At 40.8% G+C, this 23182-nt stretch overlaps 1 protein-coding gene across 7 annotated transcripts in view; it reads right to left on the bottom strand.

Annotated features, from left to right (window-relative positions):
* Nucleotides 1-23182, bottom strand: part of nav1b (neuron navigator 1b) — an 83601-nt gene that overhangs the window by 6526 nt on the left and 53893 nt on the right. For 4 of the 7 annotated variants that reach the window (XM_061726846.1, XM_061726849.1, XM_061726848.1 and 1 more), the window contains 20 exons: nt 20203-20353; nt 18984-19284; nt 16083-16827; nt 14347-14760; nt 13578-13619; nt 13328-13488; nt 12752-12925; nt 12081-12133; nt 11719-11742; nt 11135-11212; nt 7649-7732; nt 5944-6055; nt 5733-5854; nt 4280-4455; nt 4006-4162; nt 3527-3719; nt 2467-2564; nt 2282-2377; nt 1713-1881; nt 19-254 (listed from right to left, as the gene is read on the bottom strand). In XM_061726846.1, the coding sequence (XP_061582830.1) occupies nt 19-254; nt 1713-1881; nt 2282-2377; nt 2467-2564; nt 3527-3719; nt 4006-4162; nt 4280-4455; nt 5733-5854; nt 5944-6055; nt 7649-7732; nt 11135-11212; nt 11719-11742; nt 12081-12133; nt 12752-12925; nt 13328-13488; nt 13578-13619; nt 14347-14760; nt 16083-16827; nt 18984-19284; nt 20203-20353 (3586 nt within the window). Of the gene's footprint in view, nt 1-18; nt 255-1712; nt 1882-2281; nt 2378-2466; nt 2565-3526; nt 3720-4005; nt 4163-4279; nt 4456-5732; nt 5855-5943; nt 6056-7648; nt 7733-10365; nt 10375-11134; nt 11213-11718; nt 11743-12080; nt 12134-12751; nt 12926-13327; nt 13489-13577; nt 13620-14346; nt 14761-16082; nt 16828-18983; nt 19285-20202; nt 20354-23182 lie in introns of all 7 variants that reach the window. The other 3 variants (XM_061726847.1, XM_061726852.1, XM_061726851.1) reach the window with 2 other exon arrangements.

Below are 23182 nucleotides of genomic sequence, written 5' to 3'. Positions count from 1 at the left end.
TTTGTCGGTCTCCGTTACCTTGCATGACTGGCGGTGCATGTTGAACGTGACCACAATGCTCTCTGTGACTTCACGGGCACTTCGGTCCACCAGGTACTCAGCCAGCCGCGAAGCAAGGTAGCTCTTACCTGTCCCGCTCGGCCCAGAGAGGATGAGACGGCGGTGTTTGAGTAACAGGCTGATGTAGTGTTGCATCATGGGCTTGGGAATGAGTGTTTCAAATACCAGGCTGTCCACACATTTCTCTTTCAAACCTTGAGAGAGTGAGCGGAAAGAGGGAGTGAGCTATCAGGGGATCGACTGCAATGACAGTGATACATTCAAGTTGGATACTTAATACTTATAATCATTATTTGATGCAATGCAAATAAACAAGATACACTTTGGTAAGAAGATGTTTTCAAAACAGATTCTTTGCACCTCGCATGTCCTTCATAAGCAACACCAAGCTTAAGAATTCACTCTGAAAATAACTACACATCGAGTGTGGGAAGTCTGCGCGCACCCAACCCCCGCAGGCTGCAGAAGGGCTATCTGTTTTATCATCTATGGGCCCCATGTGTCTGAGGCTGGTGGACCAGCTGGGCTCCACAGTGCTGATATCATGTTACTCATCACCCTGCCGGGGCTGCCGCTGCCTTTCCAGCTCCTCTCGCACTTTGTACCCTGTACATTCCTGCGTGCCAATGTGCCTACAAGATCAAATGAAGTTACTGCTCTGATAAAAAACAGGTATGAGGTATGTTCTTGAGCCCCAAGACGAAAACTTCACAATAACGCATAAAGCTGTCAATTTACATGTGAATAGATGTTTTTTTTTTTTTTTTTTAATACTTTTTATTTTGTCTCTTCAAGTTACACAAAAAGGAAAGAGAAAAAAAAAAAAATAATAAAAATAATAAATGATAGTAACAATCATAACATAACTACCTGGGGGAGATGTAATATTTTGCCATTCTTTTCTTTCCCTTCTTTAAGGGCATGGCTGGGATTTGACCTTAAATGTAGACCATTTTTGCCACTCTTGAGCAAAATCCCTTCCTCTAATTCTCAAACAAAGAGACAATTTTTCCATGTCGTAGATTTCTTCAACAATGTCGAGCCATTGTCTCAGTCCTGGGGGATCTTGTCAGGGCCTTCTTAGCAGCAACAGTCAATATTTTGAAGAGGTAGATGTCTCTCTTTTCACTTATTTCAACAGGCATAAGTCCCAGATATACAGTACTTGGGTCTTTAGGTATTCTCAGATTTAGAATTTCCTCCATTGTTTCGATAACATTATGCCAGAATAATTGTATTTTTGAACATGTCCAAAAGATATGAGAGTGATTGGCTACTACATGATCACACCCTGGCCAACAATTCTGTTGTTGTTGTGTTTGTTTACTCTTAATGTGTGGAGTGATAAAAAAGCGCATGAGATTTTTCCAGCCGAATTCTCGCCATCTTCTCGAACTAGTTAAAGATTGCTGTGTGTTGCACATGGAGTGAATAGATGTTTTAATATAAATCTTTTGTCAACTCAAAACTACAGAGATTGGTGCGACTGGCTTAAAATAGCATTATGCAACACTTCATTTCCTAGAATTATATGTGATATTTTGATGACTTTAGTGCATTTTTGATGCTGGGAATGAATTTACATCAAAATGTACGATTATCTGAAATATAAATGTTCCCATGACTTGAAAAGTAAGAATTTTCCTGCGCACCTTTCAGAGCCACTGTGATGCTACTGGAGCTTCTGGACATACAGCGGGACGGCTGTGATTCAGGAGCTTCTCCTCCCAGCACTCGCTTGATGTGACCCATACTGTAACTGTAGATGGAGTCTGTTGAAAGCCCCAGGCTGGAGGTGGGATCCACCTTGGCTATGTAGACCTGGAGAGCATAGAAAACCACAACAGAGTTCAACCATCAAATCAGGATTTTGGGTTTTCGGGGGAAAATATTGACTGAAACTTTGGAGTGGAAAAAAAAAAACATAATTTATGAAACTACCAGGAGTCATAAAGGAGCGAGGAAACCTCACCTGGCCCGGACACGGAAAGGATTGACAAATTGATAGCTCTTTCTTCTCTGACAGAAGGAAATTATAACCTCTACGCTTCGTAAAGTCTCCAAAAAGAACCACTACCAGTACTGAATAAACATTTGGCTTGATTTAGGACCAATGCATGCATCACAATGAACCAAACATTACTACGTGGAGTTGACTCTACTAAGTGCAGTCTGGAAAGGATGTTAACACAAACAGATCACACTGAAGTTGATGTCTCACCTTGAAAGCCTGACTGACTGCTGAATCCAGCATGACCCAATCCATCCTGCCATTAACCCTCACAGTGCCCACAAAGAAATCCTGCTGTTTGACTTCCTGTTGATACAGAGCAAAGTCGTCAGGTGACACGGAAAATTTAAGAAAGAAGTTCTCAAAAAAAGTATTTGAAAGGAAAAGCCACTCACATCTTTGAAAACACATAAATCAGCAACACAAACCACCACCCTGACGCGGTGATCATCCCTCTGAGAGGAGAGGCTGAGAGAATCTGCAGTGTGGATGTCTGCCGGGAGAATAAAAGATGACAGAAGAAAAAAATGAAAATCAGAGACGCTAAATGAACCAAGCAGTTGTGTTCAGTCTTTGATTCTTTTGTTTGTTTAAGCAGAGATCATTGTTTAGAACAGGGGTGTCAAATGTGCGGCCCGAGAGAGATTTTCATGCGGCCCGCAAGAAGTTTCCAACGCAAAAAAACGAAATGTTAATTTACTAAAAAGGAAGGCATAAATAAATGCCATGAATCGCAGCATATCCGATAATATATTTCTTCTACAAATCCATCGTTATTCCACAGAGAGCAGTTTTTTCTAGAATGCATTTGCCGATTTTATTTCTTTGTCACTTCTTTTATCACTGCTAAAAAAGATGACAAAATATTTATTCGGAGAATTTCAGTTTTGAATACGAGGATAGTGACAAAGTAAAACAGTTAAAAGAGAAGTGCTGACTTTTTCGGCACACTGGTGTAAATATCCGCGCCAATTTTTAAAAATAAATACACTTAATTGTACTGGAAAAATCTCTAAATCACAAAGAAACACTCTCGGATGTAATAAGAAAGATTTCGCTTTTAATTACATTTCCTATAAAAAAGCGAAATATAAAAAAAAACATACTTGTTTCTGTTTTTCTTTGTAAAATGATATTAAAAGTATCTTACATAATTTGAAAAAAACGAGAAATTTCAAGAAAAGATCCTGAAGAAATGTATTTTACATAATTAGAGTGTAAACAAAGTGCATACAGTATTTCCTTTAAAATTAACTAAACTGATATTGGATTAGATAACAATAGTAAAAATTTTGCACCAGTTTTGTTATTTTGAGCGTGCGGCCCACAAGAAAAAAATTGGTCAAATCCGGCCCGCCAAGCAAAATGAGTTTGGCATCCCTGGTTTAGAAGGTTTAAGGGGTAAATTCATGCACATGTTTTTTTTTTCCTAGAGTATCTGAGGCTGAGCTGTACCTGAGCCATTCCCCTCACTCAGCCCTCTGCTGTAGCTTTTGGGCACGGCAACTGACTGCCGAGGAGAGGAACTTCCCAGAGCTGTGAGACCAGAGGATTGAGAGGCTGAGCTGGAAGGTCCAGGAGATGGACAGGGAGACAGTCCAGTTGTCTTTAGCTGGTCGTTCTCAGCCTTCAGGCCTTCCACCGTCCTCTGAGAACAGAATAACAAGCGCGCCAGAATGTTCAATGCTAATACTTCTCGAGATGTGACGAGATGTGTCTTTTTTTGATGCTTGCATTTTTGTGGATGCATCCTTAAAGCATTCCTAACATTAAAGGTAAAATGCCATGGAATAATTGGCTTGAATTTAATGGAAAAGTACTTAATGATGCCTAACAGAAATTAACCAATAAATGAATAAATACCAAGTTAATAGGCATGTGTGTCCATATAAAATAAAACAGTTTTGCTTTTAATAGACATATAAACCCCCCACCTGCATGCTGCTCATGGCGTCCTGCAGCTGCTCCAGCTGATGTGCAGAGCTTAGAGCCTCCAGGCGGATGTCAGTCAGCTTGCGCTCCTTCTCCCACAGCTCTGAACGCAGCTCCGTTACAACCTTGTCGTCCCCCACCTCGCCCTCTTCACACAGTCTGGAAACAAATAGTTCACAAAATACTTCACAGGATAAAGTAGCTGTGACATCATCATCTAAAATACATTTAGATCATCACACATCGTAACATGCAATTGTTCGTTCAGAGGATTACCCTGATGACAAGGCTGAGGTGGAGGTTTTCATCGTCTGCTGAGGGACATCTCCGATGTTATGGACCTTGGGGGAGGAGGGTGCTGAGGATTCTGGCGTGGAGATCTCTTCAATGTCAGCATACGGTCCCGGCTTGCCGCCCTTCTTGCTGAAAGCTTTGTTGAAGGAGCTGCGCAGCTGTTCAGCAGAAACAAAAAACAACCCCGACAAAATAACCAATAGATCTGTGAATCACTACGTCAACATTAAAAAAGGAAAAGAAGAAAGATTTAATAAAATCTACTTGCATCATATGAGCCATTTTGGTTCTGTGCTTAACTGATGGCGACTGACACGCAACGGAAATACGTGGAGATAACCATGTGAAATTATTTGCATGAAACTCAACTATTCAATTTGACAATATGATCATACAATGAGGATTGGATGTAAAACATCAGATGATGGGAGGTGATCAGATGTTTTTAAAGAATGACTCGTTAAAGCAGCAAAAAGAAACTTTCGTTATTTTGAGCTCAATTCAATTCAATTCAGTTTATTTGGGAAGGGACAGTGTACATTCATATACATTTAGAACTAAAAATGCAAATGCACCCAATTTTAGCTCTAGAGCTAGTTTCCATTGGCAGTCCCCCGGCTAAAAATAAGCTCAGTGGGGCCCCCTACAGGCGTGGAGGTTAGGTCGCTTTTACGATGGCGTGAAACATTATTCTTGTTTGGTTTCTTCCTCAGTCTCTCTTTTTCTGTCACCACTTTCTTAAGTCTCCTAATTGCCTCTGCCTTGATGTCCGCTGCACTTCTGAGAGAGTTACATCGTTGTTGATCTGTGACCTGGGACTCCAGTTTAATTAATTGGTGGTTTTTGCCGAAAGCAGGGACATGAAATGGCAAGGTTTCCTCAAATATAAGCAAATACAACTTCAAATGAAACTGAACGTAATATTTCTAGATGAAAGAAAGTCTTTTATGCTGCTTTAAGTGCATGCAGGCTGTGCCAGGAAGTTTATTGTAGCAACATTTCTTACCTCAAAGACCTAAAATGAAAAAGAAGGGCAGCATGAGGGAGAGACCAGAATCATGCTTAATAACAGATGTGGAACAAGGCAGGAGAATGATTCACATGCAATAGGATAGAGTAGGATAAATGATTTCTAATGTCAAACTAACACAAAACACGTACGATAGCCCAAAGAGAATGTGAGCCCTGGACAACAGTGATTTTTTTGATTACATAGAGTCCATACAGATCAGTACATGCCTTCCCAGATTAAAACATGTTATACTATAATAATAGTTAATAATTAGAAAAGGCCTCCAAGTACAGTATAGCTTAATTGATTATTTTTGCTCCTTTTCTTGTTACAGAGGTCAGAGACGCCCGATATCGTTAAGTTCATACTTCATTTGAAAAAAATTAAAAAAAGGAATTGATGTATGCGCCTGTGTTTCCTCACCCAGCTCTTCTTTTTCTTCTTCTTCGCCTCCTGCTCCTTGAGACTCCCCATACTGGAATGGCTGGTGGTGCTGGTGAGACTGGAGATGCTTTCCGAGGAGTTCTGGCGATTAATCAGCAGCTCTGAACACCGGGAGGACAAAGCAGGGCTGAAACAGTCACATATCTGCCTCTGAGCACACAGCACATCTACAGTATGGGACATGCTGTACCTTTAGGTGTGATATCTGGATTACTGAGAGCACCGTGGATGATTTCCTGGGCTTCTGTATTTTTGGCTTGGAGTATCTCAATGGTTTCCTTCAGCTGCGTGAGCTCAGAGTCCTTGAAAAAGGTACAAATGTTTGTTTAGGTTAGCAAACCTGCTGAATCAAGATTATAGATAATATATATATATATATATATATATATATATATATATATATATATATATATATATATATATATATATATATATATATACATACATATATATTTATTAGGGCTGTCCAAGTTAACGCGTTAACGACGCGTTAACTTAACGTCCTCTTAACGCAGACAATTTTTTAACGCACGATTAAAAACAAAAAGGTGCATGATATAATTTCTGGCGCTCAAGGGCACCCGTACCCTGAGGAAAAGTATACTACAGTATGGTGGATTGAAAGATGGAGAATTAAAAGGGACTTTTGAATGGCTAGTTCACTTTCAAAAAGATGCCAGATGGTTCGCTGGACAAGACTGAAGTTATTTGCATGTCGATTTGAAATTAATTACTATCAAAGTACGTCGAGTCTCAAATACCACTTGCAGCCAAACACATGAACAGAGAGCGCCGCTCCGCCCCCCCCACCTCGTCAAAAGCAGACAAGCTTGCAAAAAAGGACGAGTCAAATCAAATCAAACTTTATTTGTTAAGCGCTTTTCTTACAAAATAAAAAATGCAACGCAAAGCGCTTTACATAAAACATAAAACTCAATAATGCCCCGGGCACACACACGCCAACAGACGGGCGCACGCACACTGTGATTCGCAGTGTGTGATATATGGCTGAGGACTGAGGATCAGGTGAGGAAATGGTCTGCACTTTATAGGTTGAGTTCCACTCCCTGCTGTTACATGTGCACTTTATTTGTTTGTGATTTATTTTTTGTATCCCCCTGTTTTGATCCCACTTAGGAGAAGGGGATATTTTTTAGCCTTTTGTTGTATATGAGGTTAGACATAGTTACATGGGAAATTTAACTGACCAATGCACTTCTTGTACAATGTTTGTGATGCATATGGTTGTTTTACATTGAGCTTAAAAAAACAAGAAATTTGTTAGTCTTTAGAAGTGTAAAGTTGGGGACTACATTGTGTTTGTATTTATGAAGGAATGTTACATTCAGGTCAAAAGCTTTTTTTGTGAATAATTTGAATAAACATTGGCATAAAGCAAGCATATTTGCCCTTTCTCATGTTGTTAACAGTATTAAAAACATTTAAAAAATACCTAAAGGTAATTTAGAACAGCAAAAAATGTGTGAATAAATGTGTGATTAATATGTGATTAATCGCAAGTTAACTGTGGACAACATGCGATTAATCGCGATTAAAATGACAGCCCTAATATATATATACATATATAAGATAATAACATCAGGTTGTGTTCAGTGGCTGATACAAACAAGGAAAATGCCAAGGTGCCATACTTCTGACTCACATCTTATTTTCAGGATAATTACATCAATTCATAGTCTCTCTTTCACTGACAAATCTAATACAATACATGTTTAATTAAGGTTTATCAGAGTCGTTGTCATGAATGTGTGAAATATCTTCTAGTTTTGTTCCGATTTTCCTGTTTGAGTGATATAAGCTTCTCTCTCCACATAAACAATTTAAGCCCATAGAAACATATGGAGGATATGATTCATTACCATTATACATCATACCTTTTGCTCCGATGAGACTGACAGCGTTTGGAGGCGCGCTGTCATCAATGCCAGACTCTGTTCAAATGCTGCCACCAGGTTCGCCTTCAACAGAAAGAAACAGAGATAAATGGGCAAAAAGAGGCGGAGCGAGAGTGAGTGAGTCACCGGCCGAGCGGCCTCAATGCGGACCCACATCAGTCTCACGCACAGCACATCAAACAAACGAGGGGACAGCTGTGAATGAAGGCAGAGTTGAAAGTAGACATTAGGGTAATGTAGGGGAGGCGGAGCAGCGATGTGAAACTAACCTCATCACTCTCGGCTGCGTGTGTGACCTTTACGCCGAGCTGTTACTGCTGACAGTGGATTGTTTTTATGTTTTCTTACAAAGACATACTGAGAAAATCTCTAAGGACCATATGCATGCGACTCAGTCCGGAAATCTGAAATAACTTTTAGCATGAGGCATCTTACAGTTTTTCTACAGAATTTATAAGTAATAGCTTTAGGAAACAGATGATGGAGACATGATGGATGACAGAGAAGCTGGAAGTAGAAAAAGAGCCAGCAGCTTTGGAAAATAATCATATATTACACTGACTTCATGAATAGTTTATAAAGATATCATGTTATATCCCTTTTTTTTTCTTGTCAAAAAAGTAGCTGTTCAGTTGTAGAATCCCACAATCCACGCTTTGTGACACAACCCAGTTCAACAGAGAGTTAGTGGTGATCCCCTTCCCTCTTTGTATCCACTCTCCAGCTGTGCATTTGGCTTCTTTTTTCTTGCCTGAACGCTGTTCTGTCACTACCTCCCGAGGCAATACATCTACAGAACAAAATATTACGCTGTTCCACCTCCCGTGCCCTTCACACAGCGCAGCGGGGCTACATATAGGAAGTCCAGGAGCGGTATGAACTGGCTGTGCGAATGGGACAATAAATTCCAGTTCAGCAGATTCTAAGGGTCTGCCGAAGCCCTTCGTGGCCCGACTGAGCGAACACTGACACTGACTGAGGAGACTCTGCAGAGACATCGCCAGTTGTTTACAAATTTACAGCATATTATGTACCATTTACAGTATATGCTGTGTCAACGTGTCAAGTGTTGGCACAGCTGACTTAAAATGTGCTGTGACCAGAACCACCTGTGTGTTAAGCTTAATACTTATAGCAATGAGAAATGTGTCATTTTACATTATTCTGTAATTTATTATAGGTAGAAGTTGTATGACAATGTTGAACTTCCGTTAGCTTAAAGAATGAATCATGAATAAACTGCATATAACATTTGCAAGAGAGGTTATTAAATGCTGCAAACAACCGGCTTGTTTATGATGTTAAAATACTGCCGCATGATTCATACAGACAAGTTCTGATCAGTTCATAGATCTCATTTACAGAAGTCTGGCGTAGAGATGGTGCCCACTAAATGTTTTAGAACATTTAGTGGGCAATCAGTTAAACTATATAATCATAACCTTCGTCCATTGTAAAAGAAAGTCTATTTTTTCTGTATTTTTTTTGATACAGCTGAGAAGAAAAACGAACGACTGGCATCGAAATACCCCTCAACAGCAAATGACGGCTTCAGCCACTTTTGGTGAGGAACGTCGTCTTGTATATTATTTTTCGACGACTTGAACCTTGCAGTTTATGCGCCAACACGTTCTTGCATGGCATGCACTTAAGTTATGACCTGATCTTGTTGTGAAATGAATTTGAAATATTTCCTGACTTGCAGTGGTGGAGAATCACTCCACCAGACACTCCACCGCATTTTATAATGATAGTGGAGACAGGCAGGAAATTGTGGGTAACGAGTGGGGGAATGACATACAACAAGTGTCAAGAGAAAAGAAACGCAGCGAGAACTCAGTCCTCGGGGCGTTTGCACTCGTCCCCTAACCGCTTGTATCTCTTGGGTCCAAATTCACATTTAGTTTTGATAGCTGTGTCTTCGACTGCAAATCCTAAAGTAACATTAAATGGTTTTATTTTCTCAAATAAAACAAGAAGCATGCATGGTTTCACGGAAATGATGTCAGAATTCTAACTGTGCTGCCATATTTTAGACAGAACGTTTTTTAGACGCGTTTCACCGATAAACTAATCCAGTGGTTCTCAAATGAGGGTACGCGTACCCCTGGGGGTACGTGAAGGCACTACAGGGGGTACGTGAGATTTTAAAATATACATATATTTAAAAAATAGAATCCATGCAAAAATCCTTTAAAAATAAATATTTCATAAATAATTGAGGAAAGTCTAAATTCATAAAATGAATTCTATCTTCAGGAGTAGGCTATTCAACTTATTATCCTAAAACCGCAGCGTATTCCCCACACCAGGATGGTTCCACCTAACCTGTCAAATGCCACCTGGCTTCACCTGTCAATCACTTGGACCAACGATGGAGTCGTGGTTGAAGCATAGCAGCAATATCTTTATGTTTAATAAATCAGTTACTGATGGCACAGTGCTCTGTTTTAGGCCTTTTTTTACAACCAAAAGTGCTTTGCGCTGGTTAGGGGGTACTTAGCTGAAAAAATATTTCACAGGGGGTACATCACTGAAAAAAGGTTGAGGACCACTGAACTAATCAAAGATAAGTGCACACTCACATAAAGAACATTACTACTAACTGTGCACGGCATGCTTTAGGTGTGCCACACCACATCACAACACAAACATCCCCGTTATCACTGATAAACTCAAGTTACAGTCTAACAAACCTGGCCTAGCTGCTACACCAGCATCCAGAGGTGCGGGACAGTGGGAGACAGGCGAGGGGGGGGGGCGGCAGTGAGTCCAGCAGTCAACACAGCCGGAAGTGTAAAAGAGAAGGACAGTTGCATTAGGTATGGGAAAAATCTCTAAGAAATGATACTGCAGTCATAAGGCACACACACACACACACCCACACGCTCAAAAACGAATTTAAAATAATAAAAAAAAAAACACCAGGCAACCTGACAGCAAAATCGATAAGTAGATGAGCTAAGGAAGGCTGGCCGTCCGTTTGATCTTTAGAGAGTGAGCCAGTGCCGGTTTACCCTGCCAGCTTCATGCATGACAAGCTGCACGATGAAGTAGTTAGAAGATGCGAGGCCATAAAACTGTTATGAGGTGGAGTTGGTAGAAACTAAAATGTGCGGGTGAGTAGCAGGTTTGGATTAAAAGAGGATGCATCGGTGTAGCAGAGCCTTTATATGCTGTATATGGTTGTAGGCAAGTTACATGGTGAGAAGTTTACATGTCGTATGACACCCAGGTGTTAAACCGAATTAGTGAGAGGTAGTTATTACTTCTGTAGAGCATAATATACATTACCCTCTAGAGTCATCTAATGTGGTCACCCCCCCCCCTGCTGCAAAAATCGCTTGGTGACTTTTATATAATTTTCCGTTTAACTTTTTTCAGCCTGACTAATATCTAATGTGTTCAAGTAACTGGCAAATCTACAAGTGGCGTAAAAAAAACAAAACAAAACTATATACATACATTCGCAGAAAGCTGCATTGTCAAATCAGCAACCTTTTCCTGGGAGGACTCCAGCTCTCGCCTCAGCTTGCGAATTTGCTGCAGACACAATACAAACAAGGTCTAAGCAGTTTGGACACAAATGTGGTTCTCCAAAATATTTTGCACCAAATGTTATCAACGTTACTCCAGATTTTGACTGTGAAAGCAACGATGGACAGTGTTAACGGCATGGTTTTGTTTTATCAACAACACAAATTTGCAAGCGACAAAATACTAAGATTACTCTTTTGTCAGGAAACAATAAAGACAAAAAATACAACATAAAACGTATGGATGGCTTTTGAGTTTTATAACTTGTCATGCATTGGAAGTTCTATAAACTCGGCGAGCTTTATTAAATGTTAAGACAGCGGTGCTGAAACACAAATGATATTAGGGATAAAACAAAAGAAACTGAGTTATGAGCTCTGGCGATAAAGATCCCCTGACTTCCTGTAACACTGAAAATAAGATGTGATGACTGGACACACTTCCCCAGCACTGACAGATGGCGCAGACGACAAGCATACGTGAGTTGAAGACTTATGGCACGTTGGCCTTACCTCCCCTTGTATCCTCTCCTCATTCTAATGAAGGCATGGTGAAAGCAAGAGGGACACGGAAGAGGATTAACGCTACCGCCAGTAAAGAAAACCACTCATCACACAGTAAAGGGAGCTCAGTGAAAATATCTTCTCATAAAACAGGTTATGAGGAGTATTCTTACATGCTACATGTCATCAAATGGACGGGTCTCTTTGCCGACCTCTAACAGTTATTATAATTATGTCAGTTTGCCAAAAAGATTTATCCCTGCTGTAAAACACTTTATCAAGTCTATGTAAACTGCAGACATGAAGTGCTGAACTCCAAAACGATATAAAAAAAATAGGTCGCCGTGCACAAAATAGTTGTGTTTACTCACCGAGGAATAGTTGGATGAAGCATTGGATACCAAAGAGAGCACAGAGCCGTGCACTGAAACAAACAAGGTGGAGATTTATGCATGTCCTCCTCATAAATGAATGCTAAAGCACATACTGGATACCAAATCCCAGACCACCGGAAAGTTGAGGGGGGAAAAATATGCACCAACTCAGCTACATAATTCATAACCTTTTGGTATGCAGACACATAACTTAGGAGCCTCACGTTTTTGTTTTTTTACATAAAAAGTAAAATATTACACCTGTGCAATGTACTTCTTTACATTTTTGAGTTCGATGTGAAAACGTACCACAAGGAAGCCGCTGGTACAGCACACTACATTTAATGCATTCAGTTAGCGGTACTTTTGTTTCAGAATGTGAATCAAAGGGCTTTCCTATTATCTGAGTGAGGGCAGGTTTAGATTATCCATAGAAGGCATCCTGCGTTGCTCAAATTTCATTATAAGTAGTACCTTTGAATCCTTATTTAGCTAAATCTGAAAAGGAGACCGTATGACTCCGCTTGCTCTGTCCGAGAGTAGGAAGACAAATGTCTTTCAGACATTTTACCTCTCAGATTGCATGTTGTACAAACAGACAGCTTTGCTTTATTCGAGGTCATGTTGAGAGACTCCCTCCAGAAGGGAGGTGAGGACAAAATGCTCACCGTCATCTCCTTGTTCCCGGAAAGATCCGGAGCGCATCAGGCTTTTTGGCCGGTCTGTCAGGGACACACTGCTCCCCAGGGGGGAGGATCCGTAGAGATCGCAGGATGACTCATTGGTCGGGCCTGTGCTGTTGGAGCGTGACATCCTTGGAGTGCCGCAGGAAATTGGGGCAACTATCATGCAGAAGGAACAAGAAAAATACTGCAGGATTCAGAGCTGTTCACATACAGAACAGACCATAATCAGGTACAGCAGTCTCCTTCTGATGACAGAGGGTAAGGCAACAGTCAGTGATAAATTTAGCTTAACTTGTCCTCCTCCTACCTGCATCTCCCACATATTTCAGTCTTGAACTAAAGTCCAAATGAGTGTAGATATGAAATGAACATATGTACTTGAACAAGTCTGAGTCTTTACTATCTTGCCATCACTCATTTGAGGCAGTCTATTTACATGGAAACTTATGTAAAGATTTCTAAAACCTTGGCCCAACTTTTTTCTCAGTATGAACCCGAAATTCAGCTGCAGGCAGAGTTTTTTAGACCCTGCCAGGAAATGGGAACGAGCACACTCACCCACATTAGTGAGAAGGACCTTGCTGGAGGAGGAGTGAAGAGGACGGGTGGGCGAAGGCAGCTGGGGGGGGGTATCGCAGTCTGTCATGCTCCCTGTAGTGTGGGAGTGGCGCCTTCCTGGTTTACTTCCATCGCTGTCGGAGAGGCTTGAGCCGTATCGTCTAAAGAATAAAAGGCATTATAACTCAAGCAATGACATTACATTTAAGATGCTGGATTTTAAAAAGATGTTGCAATAATGTCGACTTACTCTAAGCCTTTCTTTGGCAAGGTATTCCTGTCTGCTTGCAAGCTACAGAGAAGAAACAAACAAACAAACAGTGTTTCCATTAAGACCAGTAAAATGATACATTTATCAGTCTCTGGAAGTGGATTCATCTATAAGATGATCTAAACTGGGTTACTGATCATTCAGTTTGACCTTTCTAATAAGATCTGTATGATTTCTGAGTAATACATTTCATCTTCCTATTTCATACAATCCAGAAAACTGTGGATTTGTGAAATGTACATTCATTTGGAAGGAAATGATATAAATGGGATAAATGACAAATCTGGGATGGATCCCGGTCTTCACACTTTCCACTCCGGAAGAAGCCACAAAAATATGAGTGGATGGAACATTAAGTGCCAGTCCAATACTCGTGATGAAACTGAACATTATATTTTACCAACTGGCTGTTCCGCATATAAATAAAGGAGATATCTTTCTAAGATTACTAAATTACTTGGCAATAACAACATTCTTGTTTTGATCTTGAACACTTTTGCCTTAATTTTACAGAAAATCAGCATCCGGGGGAATGTTTTCGCTTTGATATTTCCAAGGGACAGTTGTGACTTTACTTTTTCAAATCCTTTCGTTAGTTGCTGTGTAAATAAGAGAGACTGTATCTTTATGTGACTCCATATAAGACATTTCTCACTCATAACTGCCCGACGATGAAATAATAAAAGATGCGATACATTTTTACCACAAACACAACATTTGACTCATGGTTAAATTACAATATACTTGCCTATCTGTGAAGTTGAGGGACGTCCTGCTCCCGGCGCCCCAGGTTCCCGTCCCCCTCGCCTCCTTCTCATGTGCGTCTGTGGTGAGAAACCTGGACGTGGCGGGCACGCTCATCTGGAGGGGCAGGGACTCCATGCTGCGGTGCATGCCGGACAGTTTGGGGTAGAGCACGGGGGATGCGCTTAGACTCAGACTCTCGCTGGTGTAGGTGGGAGAATCGATGTGGAGGACCGGCGCCGGGCTGGGGGTGAGGCGGATGGGGGTGTGGGAACTAGCCAAGTCCTGCAGCTTGGAGTACGGTGGGATTTTGGGCGGAAGGTCCTGGATGATAATGCAGGAGTCGAGGCTGTTGGAGTTGACCTTGTCCAGGTGAGCCAAGCTGGGCGGGCGGCCCAGGGACTTGGAGTTCAGCATCCTAGGAACCAGGCAAAGGCACAATGTCAAAAAAGACCATAACATTCCTGAGCTATGCGTGTTACTAATCAACACCTCAATTACAAAAACGTATTATAAATATATTTCATTTTATTCTAAGAGTGGAAAAACATTCTAGGGCTGTGCGATTAATAGATTTTAAATCTAAATCGGATTTATTAATCAAGACGATGTTAAAAAAAGGAAAATCGATTTTCCTTTTTTGCAGCTGGCTGCATTACAGACAGAGCTCGTCTAGTCATCTTTGTTTGGTCAAGAAAATTGTAAATGTTGTCACTTTACTAAACTCAAGGAAGATTTACAGTATCTTTGAATTGCACTTCATTCCCAATAGGGAAATTTGTTTGCTATTGCGATATTTTTTAAAAATAAAGATAAAATATTTAATCGGGATTTTATTTTTGTCCAAAATCGCCCAGCCCTACATTATTCTGGTGTTTTTTAGTTCTCTGCATAATTTGGACCACTTCTCTGGCAGGTACCGGAGGAAAAGCTGCCCACAATGAGCTCTAGGGACTATTACTGTTATGACAAATAACTAGAAAACTGTTACGAGAAATCACTTTTGCTGTTTTGTTACTTTGAAACGCTTCAGGTGTCTGCAACGGCGAAGCTGCATTAATGGCTAGTATCACGAGAGGGGGAAAAGGAATTAATATGGATTGAAGAAGCTACAACATACTGCTGCACCTTTCACCTTTTTTTTTTAAAATTGTACATATGTTAATAAGAGCCATTTGTCTATTACTGTTTGCAATTATTTAAATCTGGGTTCAGTGAGCGAAAAAATTGAAGACAAATTCCCTGTCCGGCATGTTCATACTTGGCCAATAAAGCTTATTCTTCTTATTCTTCTTATCCCTATTCTTCTTACAAGTAACTATACAGGACTGTCTCAGAAAATTTGAATATTGTGATAAAGTTCTTTATTTTCTGTAAAACAAAAATGTCATACATTCTGGATTCATTACAAATCAACTGAAATATTGCAAGCCTTTTATTATTTTAATATTGCTGATCATGGTTTACAGCTTAAGAAAACTCAAATATCCTATCTCAAAAAATTAGAATATTCTGGGAATCCTAATCTTAAACTGTAAGCCATAATCAGCAATATTAAAATAATAAAAGGCTTGCAATATTTCAGTTGATTTGTAATGAATCCAGAATGTATGACATTTTTGTTTTTTTTAATTGCATTACAGAAAATAAAGAACTTTATCACAATATTCAAATTTTCTGAGACAGTCCTGTACAGGTCAGAGACAGCCTCTTGTGGTGAGAACAATATAAATGAGAGACCTTGGTGTTGTAGGCGAGGACAGTTCAGGGTATTTGCTGCTGCTGGTCCGTCTCAGGCCGTGCAGTTTCACCACAGACTCGCCTGTGGACTCGGACTGACTGGCACAGCAGTCCATGTCAGCACCCACTGCTTTAGCTTTGGCTCGTTCCTTCTCCTTCTCCCTGTCGGTCTGGTTCACCGGGCCGGTACTTGTTCGATTACTCATTTTACCACTGCAACTACCGTGCTCTTTAACCCTTGGCCCCGTGGCGGACATGGGAACAGGCTTTAAACTCAACAGACTGGAGTCGAGGGTGCTGCTGACGGGCCGAGCAGCCGGGCGGCCGATCACGCTGAGCGTGCTGGACTTGGCCGGCCGGGGCAGGCTGCGGTACTGAATGCTGTTGCGGGTGTTGGGCCCCAGGAACCTCTGCTCGCTGCTGGCATCAAAGCTGTTCTTTCGGCCCGAGGGCACTCCTCCTCCCACGGGCTTCACGGGGATGCCGGACGACTTGGGGGTTTTCCCCACAGTAGCGGAGCCACTGGAGATGGTGGCGCCCCCTGCTGTCATCAGAGTTGCGGCACCGGTGGCTGTCGGGGGTCTCTTATAGCCGAAGGAGCCCCCCGCGGTGGGTTTGACCAAACCCGATGGGGGCTTGCGGTGCTCTCCATGATGATCCCTGCCAGCATCCGAACGAGACCTTTGTAGGCCCGCGGTTTTGATGGATATTTTGGATCTGTCCAGCGGCTTCTCGCTTTTTGGTGCTAAATGAAAATAGAAAGAAAGAAAGACAGAAATCTTTATTGACATTTTCTTTTCTTTTTTTGTCTGCATATATATTAATGGTTAATACCAAGTTTGCTAAAACCTGAATCATATATATGCATTTTAATATATAATCTAATCTATAATGCTTTTTTTTTCTTTTTTTTTTTTGACACTTTCTCATTTCATCATATGACTTTTCTTAACACACCCATGCCTTGGCCAGTAGGAAATATTTAAACAATAAATTGATATTTTCTATAACAAAAAGAAGAAAAATCTTCATGTTACAGTAATCCGATTCACTTTATAGTACCTGTTAAATAAGAAAAATTAGCTTATCTGCATGTAGAAATGTTATTAAACAATGTTCTTGTGGAGGCAGATTCTTGGATGTTTGCTGACTGGTTCAAGCAAAACAATCTCCCCATCAAAACTTTTTCTGCAGACAGTCGTGCACGCAAAGATGATTATGATCGCTTTAAACAAATGCAAACAAACAAGAGTTATGTTCCCTTCAAGAAGAAATGTTGGTAGGTGCTGACAGACCATTCTCTACCTTCGACACTGTGTTGCGATCCATGCTTGGATTTGCAGCACTAATGCAGCAATAATCACTGTGCATCTGATTTTGCCCTGAAAGGAACGACTTCACATCTTGAGACAAAAATATTTGAAGCAAAGAGTACTGTATACTTTGATTTCATCCATTACAAATCCAATAAACCACACGCACGCTACATCTGTATTTACTGAAAGAGCTTTTGCCTGCCTTACATGTTGAGCGTGACTCACCAACACTCCCAGACTTCAAACGGTCGATGCAACTTTTCGACTGTGTTATAGGATCGTTCCAGGAGATTGAAATAAAAATGGAGATTTGCATTTGGTTTAGGCAAACGCAAGAGATTAGTCACGAGCCCGTGTCTTTTCCATCATCCTCAACTTCTGTCATTTCATGTCTGTGCCCACCACATCCCTCTTTCATCTGACCATTTCAGCTCTGAAGTGCATTTCAGCTCAGACTCTTCTCATTTGTGGTTTCATGATGGCCAAACAGGCTGCCAAGAAGACAGTCGAAATTTTTGCAAAAAAAAGTATTAAAGAGTCTTCTTAGAGGGGGGAAGAAAAAAAAATCCTCTTCTCATACCTCAAACACAATAACACATCAAACTGGCTGTTCTTTGGTCAGATAGCACGCCGTGCTTTTACCGTGGTTTGTAACTGCAATGAAGCATAATGGCTTCTCATTTGAAAATCTCTTTGGATAAAAGAATCTGCCAGCTGACTAAAAGTAACTGGAAAAGCATTTCCTTGCCTCCTCCATCTCCTCTATTACTTTTTGTCTACATTTAGGCTTTTCAATTTGATTGAACTTGAAACTTTAGTGAGAGACTTTTTCCTCCATTTAATTTCAAGTTCAAATATTTTGTTTTGCACAGGGGTTGCAAGAGCAACAGATGGAGAGCATCACTAGAGCAAAGTCACCGCCTAATGCAAATGTGTGTCAGAGTACATCTCAGATGTCGAAAAAAAAAAAGATACTGACAAAAATCGAGAGTTTAAAGGAAATGTAATATCAAAAGACGAGAGTGAGTCCCGCGTATTTTTGTAAACTTAGAAGTGGTATTAAAAGGTACATTTGGAGGAGTTTGCTCGACATCTAACCTCTCAATGTTTTACAATGTCTTCCTTTCAAAATGCTGAGAAAATACATACCGAGCTTTAAGTGAAGTGAGGGAGGTTAGAATAAAAGATCAGCTGGTGTTCTTTATGGAGCAATATTTAATCATGGCATGTTATGTTGGGGATTTAGGTTTAAATAGATTCAGCTGTTGCTGATACAGCGTATCTGCAGACATGTACGCTAGCAGATCTTTCTTTGAGATAATGGCAAATCCATGGGCCTTGGCTGGAACTGGAGATTTTCTTCATAAAGATTCTCCTGTGAGATAGTGAGCTGTTTCAAATCACAGTCTGGCTGAAACTAACAAGCAATCTGTAGTCATCTTTGCTGCTCTACAGAGTTTCATACCAAGGTAAAGCATTCAGGTAGATGGTAATAAATGACATGGATTTCAGTTACAGCAAGAAAACAATAACTGGTTAAACGTATTACAATACAAAGCAAACAGTCAAATCCATTGGGTCTCACCTGCGACTTTAAGCATGCTCTGTGAGGTATGGGTAATAGGAGAGGTCACGCCCACTGGAGGATTTCTGCCCTTCTTGAAACTTCCTGGTTGACCCAAACTTTGAGGTTTCCTCAATTCCCCTTTAATCCCAAAGTCTTCGCTCAGGCTTGGAGGCTTCTTTCTCCACTTGCTTGGAGCTTCTGTCTTGAGACTTCCTGAGTCATAGCTACAACTATCAAGCTTGTGGCTGGCCTTGCCCTCCTCGCTGTACCAAGAAAGCCCACTCTCCACCAGGGAGCGCTTCTCTGCATCAGTGCGGAGCTGCAACGAGAAGAAAAGGAGGAGGCGCAGTGTGGGTAACCATCAGACGCGGCCTGTGTTATCTATGGAATTGACTGCTCTCTGCAATCTTTGTTCCGTCTGAGCTGCATTCCAACGGGAAAGATAGACCGATAAAATGATATGCCCCAGGAGGGTTGAGGAAAACCACAAAGGAAAACAAAGAAGAAAAAAACATGTAAAAAGTATGCTTGTGGATTTAACACTTTCAAAGCTAAGCTGAGACATGAAATACTGATATAATAAAAAAATAAAAAAATTGTGAGTCAGCAACGACAAGAAAAATGGCAAATACAAAACAAACCATAGTTTGTCGTACAGTACAAAGGTCGCAATAAGGAGAAATCTGGGCATGCTGTTTCTTGGCATGCTATTAAAGGTATATGGGGTGACAGATGGGGCCTGCAGTAGCACCTAAATTCAGTTCTTCCCAGCATGCACTCTGTATGTAAATCAAAGCAAAAACTTTACCTAGACGATGAAAAGACACTTGCTCAAAGTGGAAACTGAACAGCTTTTATCAAATTTAAAGAACTCCTCAAAAACATGGCATTTATTTTTGGTTTACAAAGTATGAATTACCAATCAGGACACTATTTTATGTCCACTTGTGTCTATGTTTTTGTCCCATCACAAGGGCAGAAGATACATCAAGAGACGTTGCACTAAATAAAGCAAGGCTAATGGTTAATGGTGTGTAGACTGATAGTCATGGGACTAAAACAGAACTTGTAACATTGTCCTACTTTCTCGATGCAAGCTTGTCTTTGAGCAGATGTCATATAAGAAGTCACTTTTTATTTATTTATTGAAACTAAAAACGCAGAACTGCAAATAGACGAAAGGAAACAAAACAAACAAACAAAAAAACCCATCACTGATGAGTTGTTTTATGCTTACCATAACCGAAGAGTTGCGTCTGGATCCCAACGGCGTGTTGGGGAGGGAGTTAAGAGATGAGCTGGCATTGAACTCCTCTGAACTGAGGTTCTCCGAGCCGTCGCCATCTCCATCACTGAGCCCGCTGCTGATGGAGCTGCTCTCATCCCAACTACAACGCGACAGGAAGAGTGTGTTATTAATCCGTCTTGTGAACGTGCACTGAAAAGATGCAGAAATATGTGTCTAAAGTAAGAGAAAAAGCAACACCCATGTGCCCTTCTGTCTGCTTTAGGCTCTCTCTGCAGATGGTCCCAAGCTGAAACAAGCAGGTACCACAAACAAAGCAGCTAATGCATCATATGGTTATCAAATCCTCACGAGTGGAAAGAATTTCTTCCTTCTGTTTATGGTTTGCAAATCTCCAATTTTAAGTATGCATAAAGCAAGATTTACAAATACAGGTACTTGGAGTGGTGGTAAGACCCATCATATATTGATAACTGCGCATTAAGTCCTAATTTTTTCATTTTGGCATAGCTGGAATATGGAATAGTTCAAGAATAAGAGGTAAAAAAAGAGGTAAAAGTTGAACAAATCCTGTTTTATGATAGTTTTTTTTCCTTGTTTCTGAACTTTTTTCAAAGATTGAATGCTTGCTAAGAGCTTGCTTCACAATGTAAGTTCTGATTGTTTTCAAACCTTACAAAGGGGAAATGTCCTTTTGCAAACTACTACAAATTTTCTGGGGAAACTCCCTTTTTGCAGTCATAATAAAATGGTCAATTTGGACAGCTATTTTACATCATAAAAACATAACCTTCACCACAGTTTAATAAATCACTGTGACAGCAGAGCAGTTTATTTTTTTTAAATATAGGCTAACAGCATCTCAACTGCAGCTCCAAGGGAAGCTTGCCACGATATTCTGATAAATCATGTTAAACAAAAACGATGATATGTGACAGGATTTAAAATGTGGTCTGTTGTTTTTTTTTTTTTTTACAGAAGCAGGATGAGGGAAAGCAGATTGACGGCCCCCAAAAACCCTTCCCGAGCGTGCCCTCCGCCCCTCGGGGAATTTGAAGTTGCCCTGAAACAGATGCTGCCAGATTGGCCCCCTCCCGTTAGGACGGCTGGGACGGGATTTAAAAACGGCCAAGAGAAATTGCTCACTTGGCATCAGCTCTCTGGAACCATTCATACAGTATCTGAGTACATTTAAAATGCTGATCACTGCGCGCAACAAGAAATTGAGCTTCTCGGTCGAGCAAAACGTCCCAGCAGAATAAAACCGTTAAATCTAATGGGTTTTAAAGACAGAAGAGCAAAGATTTGCACGTACTTTAAGTGAGCAATAATGCATTACTGAGTTTTAAAATAGCATCTCCCAATAGGTAAATGCAAGTCCAGCTGAGATTTTGTATAATTATGTTCCCCGTCATTACCACTGGCAACCACGGGATGTAATAAAATTTGTGTTGGCGCACGGAGAAGTGGCACAGTGGAAAAGGTAAATTAATATGACTCTTTAAAGCTGAGTCACTGCTTGAGCCGAATCTAGTCTTTTCCCCTTCTTTGGTTTCCACATTGAGCTGAAAATGCTCTGCGGGTCTGCAGTCTGCAATTAGCAAAGGCATGGAACATGGAACTGCACAGAAAAACACAGGGAGACAAAAATGGCTTATACATGTTCAGAATTGGACATAATCACATGGCTGGATTTAAGTGGTAGCTCAAGTTGTAAAAACACCAAGAAGCTTATCTTGACAAGGGTTTCTTGGGCGCCGGTTTGAAGTGTTTTGATGTAGAAATGCCTTGCTTAATCTAAGTGTTACACTGCCACAGATACATGACCTCAAAGGCAGTTAAACAAGAGGGAGAATGTTTGATTATAGATAAAAGAAAATGGAAAAAAAAAAGTTGTTAGATTTACAATTAACACTGGGGATGGCTGTGGTACGCCCAAACAATACCTCTTCTGTCTTTGGGCGACACAGGGGCCGGGAATAACCCCGGAGGGGTGTCAGTCTACGGGGCAGGAAGGTCTGTGGGCTGTTGATATTACAAGCCAAGATGTCTGCTCTCGGAGGTGAAACAGACAGGGGGAGGGTGGGAGAGCACCAGCCTAGCAGAGTAGTAATTAACTTATTTGTTTTCTATGGCTCGACTCCAACGTTTTTCTGATTTGTGTCTGTGAGTTGCAGTGCAAAAATGGTTAAGGTTAGAGAGGACGAGGACACATCTGGTGCAGCAACGTGGAGACATCCCCATCATTGTCTTTGTAAATGAGTTAACAGCATCATCAAATACACACACACACACACACACACACACACACACACACACACACACACACACACACACACACACACACACACACACACACACACACACAGTGGTTGCCACTATGGCAGGACTTGCACAGCAGATGCCTTTCAATGTAGAAGCCATTTCTTGACATCAAGTATGACTCCAAATTAAAAGCACATGAAGAACAATGCATCTTTTTCTATTAACCAAAAAATAGGAGGAAAAAAGAGAAAGAAAAAAGGCTCTTGGAATAACATGACTTGTTGAATGAAAGAATACTTCATTATAATGCCATTCTGTCGTTTCCTCACACAATAAAATGCCAATGCCAAACCAATGTCAACAGATGGCTCTGTTGCAAACCGTAATAATTACAAGGTGAGTTGCCAAAATAAAAGACTCTCTCTTTATTCCGGCAGACATTCATTTTTTAACTACACTGCAACGTTAAACCAGCGAATTGAGTCGTTGGATAAAAGGAAAAAAAGGATAAATGATAAGTTAAATAACACCCAGGATATGTAGAACCCTAACAAAGTCATGCACATTGAAGCCGTCGGCAGAGACGAGTTGTGTGCGAGTTAAGGCTGATTTATGGTTCCGCGTTACACCAACGCAGAGCCGCAGAACGTACGGTGCGCGTCTCCGCGTAACCTACGCCGTCGATTTAACGCGGACCATAATTTGG

Source organism: Cololabis saira, chromosome 8 (genome assembly GCF_033807715.1).
Source record: "Cololabis saira isolate AMF1-May2022 chromosome 8, fColSai1.1, whole genome shotgun sequence".
Taxonomy (NCBI): Eukaryota; Metazoa; Chordata; class Actinopteri; order Beloniformes; family Belonidae; genus Cololabis; species Cololabis saira.
This window is presented reverse-complemented; position numbering and strand designations above follow the sequence as displayed.